The 18,037-nt window shown below is 51.2% G+C and overlaps 1 protein-coding gene across 1 annotated transcript; it reads left to right on the top strand.

Moving 5' to 3' along the window:
- Positions 1-921: 921 nt before the first annotated feature.
- On the top strand, positions 922-17,891 carry PINK1 (PTEN induced kinase 1). Its single transcript, XM_007980206.3, has 8 exons — positions 922-1,398; positions 5,056-5,343; positions 7,082-7,182; positions 12,020-12,202; positions 13,097-13,260; positions 15,086-15,213; positions 15,577-15,813; positions 17,004-17,891. The coding sequence occupies exons 1-8, from the start codon at positions 1,012-1,014 to the stop codon at positions 17,259-17,261; spliced, it is 1,746 nt and encodes a 581-aa protein (XP_007978397.3). The 5' UTR covers positions 922-1,011; the 3' UTR covers positions 17,262-17,891.
- Positions 17,892-18,037: the final 146 nt, after the last annotated feature.

The following is an 18,037-nucleotide window of genomic DNA, read 5'->3' as shown; positions in this document are numbered from 1 at the left end:
TGCCTTTCCCTGGGGGACTGACTTCAAATGTCCTTCACATTCCTTTCCTATAGCATATAGGCCCTGGGTCTTGGGGGTAATGGCATGGGGATCCACCATCTTGTCTCCCTGCTGCTGAAGCCAGAGACTATGGCTTCTGTTCATAAATTCCTTTCTCCTTAAATATGAAGTCAAAAGTCATGTAGATAGGAGCTGTTGCTGAAGGGGGGATTCTTTATCTGAACAGTTCTGTCCTCTGGGCTTACTTGGCTATGGGGTGGACCCTTGGCCAGGGGACAGGTGAACAACTCTTTCAGCAAACTGTTTCAGTAATGTGTGTGTGTGTGTGTGTGTGTGTGTGTGTGTTTGTTCTGTGGTGAGCAGGCCTATGCCATTAAACAAACGGTGTGGCTTTGGGCAAGCTGCTATCTTGGGACCTAAGCACACTCATTCATAAATTGTGTCCTTTGGGTGAGATTTCTCTTGGGGTCTTCAAAATCCCCGAGACTGAGGACACATACTGCAGCCTAACGGCATCGAGGAGGGCAAGCATTCAAGTTAGGACAACGCGAACTTTAAGTCAGCACTGCTAGGTACCTGCCCAAGACCTCGAATGCTGCCCTTACTATGCTTCGGTTTTCTCATCTATAAAAACGGCATTTTTATCTTTTTGGTGGAGCTGTTAAATAAATTAAAAGACGTAAAGGGTCTGGCACGGTAGTTGGCAATAAATATCAGTTTCCCTTCTCGACTTCTCGATTTTGGCCAGGACCAGTGCTGTTCACATTCAGGACCTGCCTGAACCGGCAAGCCCTCCAAGTGGGTCCAAAGTGCAAAGGGAAAGTCACTGCTAGAGGCGCCAGTGCGAGCACAGCGCCCCCGCGCGCCGAGTCGGGGAACTGCCGCGGGGTCCGGCCCCGCCCACCAGCGCCTGCGCCTGCGCAGAGGCGCCGCCCCGGAGTTTGTTGTGACCGGCGGGGGACGCCGGTGGTGGTGGTAGCGGCGGCGGGGACACCGGGCCGCAGCGCCACCATGGCGGTGCGACAGGCGCTGGGCCGCGGCCTGCAGCTGGGTCGAGAGCTGCTGCTGCGCTTCACCGGCAAGCCGGGCCGGGCCTACGGCTTGGGGCGGCCGGGCCCGGCGGCGGGCTGTGTGCGCGGGGAGCGTCCGGGCTGGGCCGCAGGACCGGGCGCGGAGCCTCGCAGGATCGGTCTCGGGCTCCCCAACCGCCTCCGCTTCTTTCGCCAGTCGGTGGCCGGGCTGGCGGCGCGGTTGCAGCGGCAGTTCCTGGTGCGGGCCTGGGGCTGCGCGGGCCCTTGCGGCCGGGCAGTCTTTCTGGCCTTCGGGCTAGGGCTGAGCCTCATCGAGGAGAAGCAGGCGGAGAGCCGACGGGCGGTCTCGGCCTGTCAGGAGATCCAGGTGAGCGGGCCGGGTCCTAAGCCGGGCGGAGGACGGAGCTAAGCGCGGGGTCGGGTCCTGGGCCGGGCGGGGGCGGGGCATGCGGCCAGGGGCAGGGCTAGGTGTGGAGGCGGGGCCCTGGGCCGGTCGAGGGCCGAGGCTTCGGCCGGAGTAGGGCGGGGAGAGGGGCATTAAAGCTCATCTGTTTCACCATTACTGATCGGCTGCTATAAATAAAACCAGCACCTCCCATTTGTTTTAATGTTTCCCTTCCTCAAATGAAGACATGCTGCCGATTGCAGCTCCAGTCGCAGCACAGCAGAACGCTTTGTGTTAATTTTCTAAAATGCACTGACAAGTAAATCATAATATTCCTATCCCTTTGAGGTAGTTGTCGTCCCTAATTTATGGAGAAGGAAAGTCCTCAGGTGAAGGGACTTGCTCAAAGTCACACAGCTAATAAAAGGCAGTGCCCTTAACCACTGAGTCAGGCTGCCTCCACGGTTTAACCAAAGGATTAGTAGTGACAGAGCTGAAACCGCAGTAAAAACTATGAACGGCGAGAAAAACAGACCTGACATTTTAGTTACCTGTGTAGTTATCCCTGCTGACTGGATACACAAGAGTTCTTGGGCTTTTTAAATGCTTAAAATAGCACAAGACTTCTGTTTTTGCCCAACCAAGGTCTTTGTTAGTGAGGATTCTCCAAACGGAACCAATAGGAGGTGTCTATTTAGAGGCAGATTTATTTTGAGGACCTGGCTCCCTGTGGATATTGGCAAAGTCTAAAAGCCGCAGAGTAGGCGGGCAGGCTGGAGAGCCAGGGAGGAGCCAGGGGTGCAGTTCAGGTCTGAAGCCTGGCCGCTGGCAGAATTCCATCTTCTTCCAGGGAGGTCACTCTTCTTCCTGGGGTGTGGAGCCACTCACTAAGTTAGCACAACCCCTGCATTTTTTAGGTTAGGGCTTAGGTAGTGGAAGAGGGAGTGACTTGCCCAAGGACACAGCTGTTAGGGTCAAGCAGTGGCTCCTGGGTTTCCTGGTTTCCAGCCCGGTTTTTATTGCTCATCACCACTGTCTCATGTTTGAGCTCTGGCCAGTTTGGGGTGACAGGTGACATCTGACCTAGTCCCCAGACCCTGACCTTGTCTTTTGCCACAGCTTAACTGGCAGAAGCTAAGGATGGGAAATGTGACTAATCCTGCTTAAAACTAAAGAGGCTTTTTTAACTGAGGAGATTGATCCTCCTAAACTTACCATTCACACACCCTCTTCACACACCTCACCCTCCTATGCCTGAAAATATTATTAGTTATCAATTTCACATAAAAAAATTTGGGGGTGCCAGGCACAGTGGCTCATGCCTGTAATCCCAGCACTTTGGGAGGCGGAGGTGGGCGGATCACGAGGTCAGGAGTTCCAGACCAGCCGGGCCAACATGGTGGAACCCTGTCTCTACTAAAAATACAAAAATTACCCGGGCGCAGTGGTGGGCGCCTGTAATCCCAGCTACTCGGGAGGCTGAGGCAGGAGAATTCCTTGAACCCGGGACGCAGAGGTTGCAGTGAGCTGAGATCGCACCACTGCACTCCAGCCTGGTGACAGAGCAAGACTCCGTCTGGGGGGGAAAAATTTGTTTTCATTGGCTACTTTTGCTGGAGTTAATTTCACATTTAAAAAATTCTGAAGCCAGGTATGGTGACTCATGCCTGTAATGCTAGCACTTTGGGAGGCCAAGGTGAGAGAATCTCTTGAGTTCAGGAGTTGAAGCCCAGCTGGGACAACATAGTGAGACCTTGTTCCCACAAAATATTAAAAAATTAGCTAGGCATGGTGGCATGTGCCAATAGTCCCAGCTACTTGGGAGGCTGAGGTGGGAGGATTGCTTGAGCCCAGGAGTTTGAGGCTGCAGTGAGCTATAGCTGCACCACTGCACCCCAGCCTGGGCAACTAGCAGGAGTGTGCTAGTAGCAAGCTCTAAAAACTTATATTATAAAAGTATGTGTATAATGTGTATATATAACATATAATATGTGTATATATGTTATATATACTATATGTTACATATAATAGTATATAGTATATGTTATATATAATGTGTATATATATTTTATATATACACACACACACACACAAACACACGTTGATTCTGCTCCATGGAGTTTATAAGGGAAGATGGATTTTTTTTTTTTTTTTTTTTTTTGATACGGAGTCTCACACTGTCACCCAGGCTGGAGTGCAATGGCATTATCTCGGCTCACTGCACCCTCCGCCTCCCGGATTCACTCATTTCTCCTGCCTCAGCCTCCCGAATAGCTGGGATTACAGGTGCACACCATCACACCCGGCTAATTTTTTGTATTTTTAGTAGAGACGGGGTTTCACTATGTTGACTGGTCTTGAACTCCTGACTTCATGATCTGCCTGCCTCGGCCTCCCAAAGTGCTGGGATTACAGGCGTGAGCCACTGCGCCCGGCCTGGACTTTCATTTTTTTTAAAAGTTCAAAGTTATAGTGCAAGGTTAAGTTGCTTACAGATACCAGGTGCTTTAGGAACCCTCTAGAAGGAAAGTTGCTATGAGCTGGGTCATCAGGGCTGGTCACAGAGGAAGGAGGAGCTTGAGTTGGGCTTGATGGCTGAGCAGGGATGAGCCAGACAGAGCGACACCATAGAAACAGGGGCTGGAAGGATGCTGTGAGCAGCTTTCAGAGAGAGGCACCCAAAGGATGAGTGCAGGCAGTGTGCAGACCAGCCTGGCCGCAGCCAGAACACAGATAAGATCCTGGACAGTCTGGTGAACAGCCGAGTGACACATGAAAGCAATGTATTTTGATGTGGCTCAGAGCACGGAAGGCACGGCACTGAGAGTGGGGTAGTCTAGAGATGGTGCCTGGTAGGCTACGACCAAGGGGCATATGCAGAGCTGTGCCTGTCACCCAGGGGTGACTAACCTTGGAAAGGAAGAGCTCAGCAGATCAGACCATTTGAGAGGGAAAGTGGAGCCTGGGTGACTGGAAGAGTGACGTCACCGCTGCCTGAAGCAGGGGAAGAGCCAGATTTTTGTCACATGGCCTCTTTCTCAGTGCAGCACTGCCCCCAGCACCTGCACCTCCATCCATTTCTGTCTGAACTCTTGTACTCTTGTTACCTTTCTGGACAGAGTAGCCCCATCGGAGCCTTAAGAGGCAGAGACAGAAAGACGGGACTGAATCCCTCTGCTCTGGGGATGCGCCTGATCTTACCCACTTGCCTGCCAGACCCTCTGAGATCACTGTGGATCACACACTCCTGCTAGTTGCCCAGGAGCCGTCTGCCAAGGTCTTTGGAGAGCGAGCTGTCTCCATAATCAGACACCTCCAGAGCTCTGCTGGGGAGTGAAGGCAGCAGGGAGAGGCGCACTGGCTATAGGACGCAGGGTTTCTGACCCCTCAGATCATTGAGTATTGTGATCACAGTGAAGCAACAGAGTTTGAGAAAAATCCTTCTGAATAATGAGAAAGAAGATGGCCTGGACCCAGGCTGAGCAGTAGAACCCGGTTGGGTTGTGTTTTTCTGGTTTATTGATCTGGTCGGTGCGGTTTGCGGACCATGCTTCGCTGTACCTCTCTCTGCCTCCCGTTTCCCTTTTCTTGGACCTTCCTAGGCTCCCTGGCTCATGGTGCATTCTTTTTTCCTCACAGGCAATTTTTACCCAGAAAAGCAAGCCAGGGCCTGACCCGTTGGACACAAGACGCTGGCAGGGCTTTCGGCTGGAGGAGTATCTGATAGGGCAGTCCATTGGCAAGGGCTGCAGTGCCGCTGTGTATGAAGCCACCATGCCTACATTGCCCCAGAACCTGGAGGTGACAAAGAGCACCGGGTCGCTTCCAGGGAGAGGCCCAGGTACCAGTGCACCAGGAGAAGAGCAGGAGCAAGCTCTGGGGGCCCCTGCCTTCCCCTTGGCCATCAAGATGATGTGGAACATCTCGGTAAGCACCAGGCCTTTCATCTTTAAAGGAGATGTTCTCAAAATGCCCATCTTAGTGAGCCTGGTGGGGATTTTTTTCTAGGAAGTAGGTAGGAAAAGACAGATTCTTCACAGGAAAGGTGCTTATTGTATAGTCAGGCTGCCTCCCTGTTACACAGAAGTAGACCAGAATGTTTCAAATTGTATTCTGCCCACAGATCACCCAGGGATTAGGTTCAAAGGTAGATTCTGGCCAGGCATGGTGGACCACGCCTGTAATCCCAGCACTTTGGGAGGCCAATCACTTGAGCTCAGGAGTTCGAGACCACCCTGGGCAACATGATGAAACCCCATCTCTATGAAAAATACAAAAATTAGCCAGGTGTGACAGTTTGCACCTGTAGTCTTAGCTACTTGGGTGGCTGGTAGCTGAAGTGGGAGAATCACTTGAGTCCAAGAGGAAGAGACTGCAGTGATCCAAGATTGTGGCACTGCACTCTAACATGGGTAACAGAGTGAGACCCTGTCTCAAAAAAAAAAAAACCCCAAAGGTAGATTCTGATTCAGCAGGTCAGAGGTGGGGCCTGAGATTCTGCCTTCCCAGTAAGCTCCCACATGATACCAATGCCACTGCTCTGTCAACTGCACTTTGAGTAACAAGGGCCTAAACCACTGGTTTCTACCCTGATTGGTCAGTTCACCATCCCCTCCTTCCTGTAACCTGCCTCACTGGAGAGGGGGAACTGGATCTCTTTCCTCTAAGCTCACTCTGCAAGCCCCCCTCCAGCTCAGAGGCTTGCCTGTCAACTCCCTGTTCTCAACTCTTGGAAGGACTCAACAGTTGAGTCCTTTGGGAAATTGAAGAGTATTTTTCCCCCACGAAAACAATTTCTGTCCACTTAATTTATTTACCTTGCCATTGCTAAGTGGGCTTTAAAAATGTATCAAGACCCGATGCTGTCTCCTGCCCATCCTTGGGCCCATCCATTCAAGGCCGAAGTGGGAAGTGGCCACAGCTGTTCATGGTGGGCGCTAGAGGATGCAGTTTCTTGTTCTGATTTGGGGAATGAAGGTTATTAGACTGTTGCACTCCAAGCTGAGTTAATAGCTAACAAGCAGCCAAATCCTTTGCCTGCGAAACATTCAGTCTTAGCATCACAACATGCACTGGTTGGGGCATGACAGCTGTTGCATTCACAGAAGCTACAAGATTGTTCATTCTTACAGGATCTTCTTGATACAGGTTTCATATGTCCTGAGAGCCCTTCCTAATACAATGAGGATAATAAGGTGCTTTCCCCACTCTTTGGGTTTTGTCTGTTCATTGTAGAAGATGGAGGAAGGCTGTTCCATGATTCAGTACAACTTCACCCAGGGTGGAGCATGTCAGGCTCTGGCCTGGCTGGTGAAGGGAGCCTGCAGAATGAGTTACTGATCCAGTGATCATTTTCAAACTGGTGGGGACCAGAGGCACCGATGGCAGGAAGCAGCACCCCATACCCTGATCACCTTGGCATCTCCTCCAGCCCTGGCACCTAGGCTGCAAGAGTTTGAGGAGCGTGAAGCATCCTCTGAGTTGGCGTGGATGGTACCTCTGTCTGACTCCCAGGAGTAGCTTGTCTCAGCCTACCACTTAAGAGAGGTCATCTTATCTCGAAGGTCAGAGCAGCTGTCCTGCTCCAGGTTACAGGCAGGGCTTACAAGGAACTTAGTGTTCTGCTCTGGCCTGTGTAACCCTGGGTTCCTTGTGGGTGTTCCAGGCAGGTTCCTCCAGCGAAGCTATCTTGAACACAATGAGCCAGGAGCTGGTCCCAGCGAGCCGAGTGGCCTTGGCCGGGGAGTATGGAGCAGTCACTTACAGGTCAGTGCCCACTGCCTGCCGGACTGACTGGGGCTTCTTTGAGAGCATCTTCATCCATCACTTGTGTCGTCAGCACCTGGTATAGTGTCTGACATGACAGTAGATAATTAAGGCTTAATGATGGTGATAGATTTTCAGTTAGTGGATAATTTCACTTGGGAAAGATTGCAGGTGATCTGACGCCAAATGATGATGCCCATGTGTAATTCACATTGGAGCAGGGGAGAGAAGGCCACCCAAAAAGGCCCAATTCACAGTGTTGCATGATTGATCGCGGTTCTCTGATTCCTCCTAAGAAATGCACGGGTAGAGCGCCACCTATCGGAATAAACTGAACTCTGTCCCCACCGGAGGGAACACTCGTTTCACTAATAGTTATGTGCACTGATGGTGTTAAGAGATTTTTAAAAAAACAAAAAGTGGTCTGTTGGCCCAGAGCTCTCAGTGTGGCAGCAGAGGGCCCAGGGTGTAAGTGCTAGAATTGAGTATGCTCGGGCTGAGGGAGCCCAGCGGAGGCGTGTGCTGCAGAGGAGGGGCTGCTCAGAAAGACTTCTCAGAGGGAAAGTTTGTGCCACCTTGTGAAGGATGAATTGGTATTACTTGGGCAGAGGAGTAGGGAAGAGGCATTCCCAGCAGAGGGAAGAGCAAGTGAACAGCAGCTACACTTCCAGCTCAGAAAAGCCCATGTGCACAGGTGGTGAGGACTGACACGCAGGCTATGACGGAGGAGGTACTGTGCCCACCTTAATGTTTACAGCCTGGCTCATGCCTGTAATCCCAGCACTTTGGGAGGCCAAGGCAGGCAGATCACTTGAGTCCAGGAGTTCAAGAGCAGCCTGGGCAGCATGGTGAAACCCTGCCTCTACAAAAAATATAAAAAATTTTAGCCAGGCATAGTGGCACATGCCTGTGGTCCCAGCTACTCAGGAGGCTGAGATGGGAGGATCGTTTGAGCCCAGTGAGGTTGAGGCTGCAGTGAACCAAGATCATGCCACTGCACTCCAGCCCGGGCGAGCGAGTGAGATCCTGTCTCAAAAATATATGTATATATATTTGTAGCCCACCAAGAAGAGGTGGGTCGCTGCATTTTTGCTGATTTACTGGAGCACTGGTTTACAGATCTTCGTTCTGTCGGAGGCAGGAAGGCAGAAGTATGAAATTAAGGGAATGGACGTGGAAAACCCTTTCCGTGGTTTGGAGGGGTCCAGTGTGACTGGAGTCCCTGCAGGCTGGTGGAGTCAGCTGCTCAGGTGGCTTCTTCTCCTCCTGAGGCCTTTGTGGAGAAAGTGGACACCTGAAGGTCAGCTGTTTTGGGGCTAATGTGATCCTCAGTGCCTCCTCTTGTGGCGTGAGGGGGAGCCGGCCGACGTGGCGCTGTCCTGCTGCCGGGAACACCGTGATGTCTGCTGCCGAGACCTCCCATCTGACATAGTCCCTGTCCCTCTCCAGGGACTTTGTTCCTTTAGCAGTTCTCACTGTCCAGCCTCACATCACGCGTCTTTTTCTGTTGGTTGTTTTTGCTCCAGCTGTACTGTACACGCTCTTTGTTTGCTGCATACCCCCAGGGCTCAGTAAATACCTGTTGAATGACTGGATGGCTGTGGCAGCAGGTACATTACCTCAACGGCTGGTGCACCTTGGGAAAAGCTTCCCCGAGAGCACCCTGGGTTCATTTCCTCCTAGCCTCTGTTGTCCTGGGGCCGGGAGATTCAAGGCGCTTTGCAACCTGCTCCTCTCAGTGCGTCTCCCACCTTATCTCTCACCCTTCTCATCAGCACCCTACACTCCACCACGCTGGCTTCATAGCTCCTTCCCCGAACATGCCAGGCTCCTCTGTGACCATCTCCTGAGCATACAGCTGGCTACACCTGTGCTGCCCTCCTCCCACATTTCAGGTCTCAGTTCAGACGCCCCCGACCCTGCCATGTATCTCCCCAGTACAGCCATAGCCCTCTGCCCCTGAGCTCCCATGAAACCTGCTGGGGCCCTGACAGCCTGGGGCTGTGATCATGATGCCCAGGGGCTTGAGGGTGGAAACAATGCTCTGGCTCCTTTGCATAGAACAGGGGCCACTCAGATTGACTCAAGAGCAGGAGCAGTGCGTGGGCACACGTGGACTGCAGCCACACAGCCTGGGGACCACACAGCCTGGGGACCACGCAGCGCTGGGAGAGGCTGGCACCCTGCTCTCTCCTTAGCACAGTCTAGGCTTTGCCCCATTCACTTCCCTCCACGATTGTTATGCAGCAAAGGGGGCTCTAGCCTGATGTGCTAGAAGCAATGACACTGGATTTTTGAGAAAAGCCAAGTTTTCTATTGTGAGTCTACTCACATGGAGACAGGAGTCGAATTCAACCCTGTTTCCCTGTGCTAGCTTTAAGGCAGTAATTTTATTAGAGGAGGTTTAAGGGGTGGATTCTAAGATTAGCAGGTGATTGGTGGAAGGAAAGGAGAAGTCTGGACAGTCCTTGGACATGCGCAGTTATCTCTTCATGCCAACTCACAGGTCCCCTGTGCAGATTTGGGAGGAGTGAGTATGAAACGTGCAGTGGCAATTCAGGCTGTGACATCAGCAAACTTGTTCTGTGCAAGCTGTAGTTGGCCTTATTGGTTCCAACCGATTTCAGCCAGTTCTTTTATCTCATAAGCAGAGGGAGTTTCAGCCTTTCAGAAAGTGGTTTCTACAAACTCAAATTTTCTTTTCTTTTTTTTTCCAGAGACAGGGTCTCATTCTGTTGCCCAGGCTGGAGTGCAGTGGCATGATCTTGGCTCACTGCAGCCTCAACCTCCCTGGGTTCAAGTGATCCTCCCACCTCAGCCTCCCAAGTAGCTGGGTCTACAGGCACATGCCACCAAGCCTAGCTAATTTTTGTAGTTTTTGTAGAGACAGGGTTCCTCCATGTTGCCCAGGCTGGCCTCGAACTCCTGGGCTCAAGCAGTCGCCTGCCTCATCCTCCCAAAGTGCTGGGATTACAGGAGTGAGCCGGAGGAATTTCCACCAGTTACTGATTTCTTGAACTTGTGGGGACGTGGCTCCACTGTCCACGTGCTGTTCCTTCCTCGCATCTCCTGTTCCTGCTTCCCTTTGGCCTGCTCACCTCTGGCTCCTCATGGCCCCGGTGAAGTCTCGTGGCTTCCTCTCCACTGCGGACTGGCAGATTCCTTCACTCACACTCCCAAAGAGAGGATCTACTTCCGTCCCTTCCCTTTGTCCAACCATCTGGGTCTCGAGTGTCACTGTAGGTTCATTGCCCTTGGGGTAAGTGACCCCTTGGGTCAGCCAGCTTTGGCTGAAGGGCAGGGCTGGCACACAGCTGGCAGAGCCACTCCATCCAAAGTCTAGCCACTGTGCCTCAGCAGGGCTGTGGTTTGGGGGTGGGAGGGGCACTCCCCACAGGAGAAGGAACAGCCAGGGCAGGCAGATGACACCACCACTACTATTCTGGATCTATTCACTCATTCAACACAGGTTTATTACACCCATATTCCATGCCAGCTATTGTAGTAGACTGGGAATAACGGAGAAAATTCAGGCACAGTCCTTGCTCTTAGGGAGCTCACATGATTACTTATTGATGAACGTCTGTCTCCCCTGATAGACTGCAAATCCGTGAGGACAGGGGCTCTGTCTTGTTCTGTGCCGTAGTTCCACAGCATTCCAGCATGATGTCTGGTCTTAGCATGCAAACAATGCGTATTGGTTGAATGAATAATAGTAGAGCTAATATCAGCTGAGACTTCCTCTGTGCTAGACACAATTCTAAGTGTCTTCCACCCATTGACAACGTTATGCAGAGTGTTAACACTACATTCCCCTTGCACCCTGGAGATTGAGCCCAGAGAAGAACAGAGGGGACACATTCCAAGAGAGACCCCCAGTGGATGCCTGAAGCCACAGATAGTAACAAACCCTATATATACTGTGTTTTTTCTTTTTGTTTTGTTTGTTTGTTTGTTTGTTTGTTTGTTTTTGAGACGGAGTCTCACTCTGTCGCCCAGGCTGGAGTGCAGTGGCGCCATCTCGGCTCACTGCAAGCTCCGCCTCCCAGGTTCACGCCATTCTCCTGCCTCAGCCTCCCAAGTAGCTGGGACTACAGGTGCCTGCCACCAGGCCTGGCTAATTTTTTTTTTTTTTGTATTTTTAGTAGAGACGGGGTTTCACCGTGTTAGCCAGGATGGTCTCGATCTCCTGACCTCGTGATCCGCCCGCCTCAGCCTCCCAAAGTGCTGGGATTACAGGTGTGAGCCACCACACCCAGCCCTTGTGTTTTTTCTTATACACACATACCTATGGTAAAGTTTAATTTATAAATTAGGCACAGTAAAAAATTAAAGATAATAACTAATAAAATAGAATAATTATGACAATATACTGTAATAAAAGTTATGTGCATGTGGCCTCTCTCTCTCTCTTCTCTCTAAATATCTTCTTGTACTCACCTCTTCTCAGACTGTGGATAACTGAAGTTGTAGAAAGCAAAACTGTGGATAAGGTTGGGGCTACTGTAACTCAGCCAAGGACTTACAGTGGTAGACCTGGAACCTAGGCAGTCTGATTCTAGGGTGTCTCCACCTATGTTCTGCCACTTGGGATGGATAGGATGGATGGGTGGACGGATGGATGGATGGACAGATGGATTGAAGGATGGGTAGGGGAGTCATCAGATGTGTTCTCCATTTGAGAACAGTACCTGGCACATAGCAAATCTGTGGTAAACATTTGATAGTAAGTGAACAATGAATGTCAGTGCCAGTGTTGGTGTGGCCTTAGGCTATTGTCTTTCCAGGTGTTGTATCTGATGCTGGCCTCATATGTTTGTCTCACTTGGCTGAATAGAAAATCCAAGAGAGGTCCCAAGCAACTAGCCCCTCACCCCAACATCATCCGGGTTCTCCGCGCTTTCACCTCTTCCGTGCCACTACTACCTGGGGCCCTGGTTGACTACCCTGATGTGCTGCCTCCACGCCTCCACCCTGAAGGCCTGGGCCACGGCCGGACGCTGTTCCTCGTTATGAAGAAGTAAGTGGCAGTGGCGCAGCAGGGCCTTGGAGCTGCTATATCTCCCAAGGGGAGCTGGTCCCTGCCCTCCACGTGCACCTTAACCAGGGGGTTTCGGAGAACAGGGTCATCACCCTTCGGGAGACAAAAGCCATGCAGAGGGAGTATATCTGCCCTGGAGAGCATTTTCCCTGTGGGACAATTTTTCATGGAAACAAACTCTCATCTTCATCCAAAACATACTTGTCACCTAGTCCTTTTGGTCCATTTGACTGTTAACCTTTTCTGTGGCTGGCCTTATCTGTTTTTAACATAAAAACAGTCCTCCTTCCTCACCCTCTGTATCTCCTAACTTTGTTATAGTGGGCATTTTATTTTAAGGAAATAATTATCTGCACCGTTACTTTGAACATAGGGAACCCCAGTCCTTACTTCCTAATTTCAGGATGGTGAGTGGGAGGGAACAGAAAGGATGCTGGGGGATGCTGAGGAAAAATGGGAGTCAAAATGCTCCTGGAAGGGGAAGAGGAACAACCTAACCCAAACAGTGATTAAGGTATTAGGAGCCCAGGCATGGTGACTCACGCCTGTAATCCCAGCACTTTGGGAGGCCAGGGTGGGTAGATAACTTGAGGTCAGGAATTTGAGACCAGCCTGGCCAACATGGCAAAACTGCATCTCTACTAAAAATATAAAAATTAGCCTGGTGTGGTGGCGGGCACCTGTAATCCCAGCTACTCGGGAGGCTGAGGTAGAAGAATTGCTTGAACCTAGAAGGTGAAGGTTGCAGTGAGCCGAGATCATGCCACTGCACTCCAGCCTGGCAACAGAGCGAGACTCCATCTCAAAAAAAAAAAAAAGGTATTGGGAGTTGTCGATGTGTGGTAGCCAGAGGCCCTGTCCCCTCTCCACCAGCTATCCCTGTACCCTGCGCCAGTACCTTCGCGTGAACACACCCAGCCCCCGCCTCGCCACCATGATGATGCTGCAGCTGCTGGAGGGCGTGGACCATCTGGTTCAACAGGGCATCGCGCACAGAGACCTGAAATCCGACAACATCCTTGTGGAGCTGGACCCAGGTAGGAACCTGCTGCACCATCAGAGCTCTCCAGGGGCACTAGAGGGTGGGTCAGGAGCATTTAGGACTGACTCTTCAGGTCCTCTCTGGTTTTGTCTTCTAAGTCATGTCTTCGTTTGGCTCTGTACATGAGAGGTGAGCAATCTCTCCCTCAGAACGGGGGCTTTTGTTCTCTCTTTGCAGAGAGACAGCGCTTCCCAAGTTCCTTTCTGTTGCCCACTTAAAGAACAAGGACCTCAGTGCTGCAAGTTTTCCTAGATAAATAAAGAGACCAGGCACAGTGGCTCACACCTGTAATCCCCACACTTTGGGAGGCTAGGGTGGGAGGACTGCTTGAGGCCAGGAGTTCAAGACCAGCCTGGGAAACAGAGTGAGATCCCTTCTCTACCAAAAAAAAAAAAAAATACATATATATGTGTGTGTGTGTGTGTGTGTTTTAAATTAGCCAGATAAAAAGTTAGCCAGGCATGGTGGCATGCACCTGTAGCCCCAGCTACTTGGGAGGCTGAGGTCAGAGGATCACTTTAGCCTTGGAGTTAAGAGTCTGCAGTGAGGTATGAATGTGCCACTGTACTCCAGCCTGGGCAGCAGAGTGAGATCCTGTCAAAAAAAATAATTTATAAAAAATAATTTTCGGCTGGGTGTGGCAGCTCACACCTGTAATCCCAGCACTTTGAGAGGCCGAGGCAGGTGGATCACCAGGTCAAGAGATTGAGACCATCCTGGCCAACATGGTGAAACCCCATCTCTACTAAAAATACAAAAATTAGCTGGGTGTGGTGGCACATGCCTGTAGTCCCAGCTACTCAGGAGGTTGAGGCTGGAGAATCGCTTGAACCCGGGAGGCGGAGGTTGTAGTGAGCCGAGATTATGCCACTGCACTCCAGCCTGGTGACAGAGAGAGACTCTGTCTCAAAATAAGTAAATAAAACTTTCAAACAATGAAAGCTGTCCAAATGTAAGCCCAATTGCCTTTGGAAATGAGTTGCCCACCACTGGAAGCATTCAAGTAGAAGCTGAATGGCCACTTGCGTGGGAAAATTGTAGAGGAGAGTCATACATCTGACACATTTTTGATCTAGAAGATTTAAAATAATTGACTAGAGGAACTGGCTTAGTGATTGATTGATTGATTGATTGAGATAGAGTCTTGCTTTGTTGCCCAGGCTGGATGGAGTGCAATTGCGCCATCTCAGCTCACTGCAGCTTCCACCTCCCAGGTTCAAGTGATTCTCCTGTCTCAGCCTCCCGAGTAGCTGGAATTACAGGCAAACACCACCATGCCTGGCTAGTTTTTTTTGTATTTTTAGTAGAGACGGGGGTTTCATCATGTTGGCCAGGCTGGTCTTGAACTCCTGACCTCAGGTAATCTATCCGCCTTGGCCCCCCAAAGTGCTGGGATTACAGGCCACCACGCCCGGCAATAACTGATTCTTAATGCTCCTGGTTCTTAGGCTTGGATTTGGGGTTTCAAATTCAAATCAAAGACTCTTGGGGCATAAAGGGCCCTTGGAGATCATCTGAACCAAGCTCTAGCTCCTTTGGTCTTGGGAACAGCTCCAGTTGCAAGAACGTGATTTAAATTGAGCCACGCTCTTACACAGTCCTTTGCCTGGGGATTTTGCAGCCCATACTTCCTGGAGGCATTTCCATGTTCACACAGCAGGCCCTTCTGATCAGCTCTCAGGCCTTGCTGGCCTCCTGGGCCAACACCGAGCCATTAGCCCGTCAGCCATGTCTTGCTGGTGGCTTTAGTAGGGACATAGGAGGGCCTCTCGGAGGGAAGGAGGGGAGGAGAATCGGTCACTTTGCTTGCTCCTTCCCAGACGGCTGCCCCTGGCTGGTGATCGCAGATTTTGGCTGCTGCCTGGCTGATGAGAGCATCGGCCTGCAGTTGCCCTTCAGCAGCTGGTACGTGGATCGGGGCGGAAACGGCTGCCTGATGGCCCCAGAGGTGAGTCCCGAGCGTGTCATGCGCCATCGGCAGCCCTTCCCCCACGCGTCCACAGACTGCAGAAGGAGACTTGATGCCTGTGATCACCCAGCACCTCCATCTTTTCTGACCCATAATTTGGCACAAGTTCTTTCCCGGCACTTCGCTTTCCTCCGACTTTCCCTCGTGTTCCAGGGCAGTGCGAGTCCTGTCACATAAACCAGGCAGTCTAAGCAGACCCCTTCTGAGTCTGAGCCACAGCTCACTCAAGCTCCGGCCTCCCTGGGACAGAGTTCAGATCAGCCCGTGAATCAGGTGACGTGCAGGCCATGAAAAGGTTAGATAGGCGGGCAGCATGGTATCTCACCCACTGCTTCTGAACAGGTGTCCACGGCCCGTCCTGGCCCCAGGGCAGTGATTGACTACAGCAAGGCTGATGCCTGGGCAGTGGGAGCCATCGCCTATGAAATCTTCGGGCTTGTCAATCCCTTCTACAGCCAGGGCAAGGCCCACCTTGAGAGCCGCAGCTACCAAGAGGCTCAGCTACCTGCACTGCCCGAGTCAGTGCCTCCAGACGTGAGACAGCTGGTGAGGGCACTGCTCCAGCGAGAGGCCAGCAAGGTGAGGCTGTCCCCAGCTTCGAGGGGATGGTGTGGGTGGAAACCTCTGTTCTCGTTCCAGAGTGAAAGTCAGGTTTGGGCCAGAGCCACAGTGACAGATCCTCTGTGTTAGGAAGGTAAAGGCTAGTTACAGGAGAACAAAAAACAGATTTTAATGTAGATAGGAGTAGGAGCACTAGCCACATCATAGTCAGAATCCCAGCAGTTCAACTCCTGTGGCTTTTTTAGTTGCTTAAAAAGTTGTTCAGAGGCCAGACATGGTGGCTCACGCCTATAATCCCAGCACTTTGGGAGGCTGAGGTGGGCGGATCACTTGGGACCAGGAGTTCCAGAGCAGCCTGGTCAATGTGGTAAAACCCCATCTGTAATAAAAATACAAAAATTAGCCAGGTGTCGTGGCGCATGCCTGTAATGCCAGCTACTTGGGAGGCTAAAGCAGGAGAATCACTTGAACCCGGGAGACAGAGGTTGCAGTGAGCCAAGATCACACCACTGCACTCCGGCCTAGGTGACAGTGCAAGACTCTGTCTCAAAAAAAAAAAAAAAAAAAGCTATTCAGAGAGAAAAGGATGTATTTTTGAGAAACGTTTAATGGAGATGTAGCTCATGGAAATAGCTGAGAACTGATGAGAGAGAGATGGAAAACATCTCCTGAGAGCAGACCTGGACGTTGTGAAATTAATATAAAGGAATGCATAGGCAGACCCGTCTGAAGCCATAATTGGAGTGGCAGCTGACTCAGGGGCAGGCTTAGTGCAAAGAGCTGAGACATAACTGCATCCCAGCACTGTTTTGCCATTCCGTTAACCGCTCTCTGTACATGGCCTGCTATCTTGGTGCACAGTGAAGGTTAGAATAACAGCTGCAACCAGTTATGAAATGATAGGAGGCAACTTACCTGGTACAAGGGACCAGATAGCTGTGCACAAGAGGCACTGGGCTTTCCACCCAGGGGAAAGGCTATTTCAACAATGCATGCTACCCCATGCGGAGGTGTACACGTGGAAAAGCTTGGAGCACGGGGAGGGGGCAGGCAGTATTTGTCACCTGAGTGAAGGGCATCAGTAGGAGATGGGATAGAGGAAGAACTGGGTTGGGACCAGAGAAAGGAAGACCCACACTAACAAAGCAGGCTTTGGGTTGAGACAGCATTAACAGATGTTCTAACTTTAGCTTCCCTTCCTATTGCAGAGACCATCTGCCCGAGTAGCTGCAAATGTGCTTCATCTAAGCCTCTGGGGTGAACAGATTCTAGCCCTGAAGAATCTGAAGTTAGATAAGATGGTTGGCTGGCTCCTCCAACAATCGGCTGCCACTCTGTTGGCCAACAGGCTCACAGAGAAGTGTTGTGTGGAAACAAAAATGAAGATGCTTTTTCTGGCTAACCTGGAGTGTGAAACGCTCTGCCAGGCAGCCCTCCTTCTCTGCTCATGGAGGGCAGCCCTGTGATGTCCCTGCATGGAGCTGGTAAATTACTAAAAGAACTTGGCATCCTCTGTGTCGTGATGGTCTGTGAATGGTGAGGGTGGGAGTCAGGAGACAAGATGGCGCAGAGAGGGCTGGTTAGCCAGAAAAGGCCTCGGGCTTGGCAAATGGAAGAACTTGAGTCAGAGTTCAGTCTGCAGTCCTGTGCTCACAGACATCTGAAAAGTGAATGGCCAAGCCGGTCTAGTAGATGAAGCTGAACTGAGGAGGGGGAGGCCTGCATCCACATAGAGGCTCCAAGCCATGGCACTGGCTGTCAGTGGCAGAGTTTGGCTGTGACCTTTGCCCCTAACATGAGGAACTCATTTGAAGGAGGCAGCGTAGCATGTCTGCATTTGCCACCTGGACGAAGGCAGCTATCAGCATGGGTCAGCACGGGTCAGCACATTCAGTTACAGGAGTGGGAAACGTCTGCGTGAGGCCTGGGCCTCTGTATTCCCAAGCTGTGTGTTCTGTACCAGCTACTGAATTAATCTCAACGTAGCGAAAATGACTGATGAGCAGTAAGTGTGGGGATTTACCCTTGAGGGCTTCCCTCCTAACTAGCCTCTCTTACAGGAACTGTGAACTATTAAATGCAAATTTACAACTGCAGATGACGTATGTGCCTTGAACTGAATATTTGGCTTTAAGAATGATTCTTTTACACTCTGAAGGTGAGAACATTTTGTGGGCAGGTATCAACACTGGGGAAGAGATCTCACATCTAACTTTATACATGATTTTTAGGAACACAGCTA

This window comes from Chlorocebus sabaeus, chromosome 20, assembly GCF_047675955.1.
Source record: "Chlorocebus sabaeus isolate Y175 chromosome 20, mChlSab1.0.hap1, whole genome shotgun sequence".
Classification (NCBI taxonomy): Eukaryota; Metazoa; Chordata; class Mammalia; order Primates; family Cercopithecidae; genus Chlorocebus; species Chlorocebus sabaeus.
This window is presented reverse-complemented; position numbering and strand designations above follow the sequence as displayed.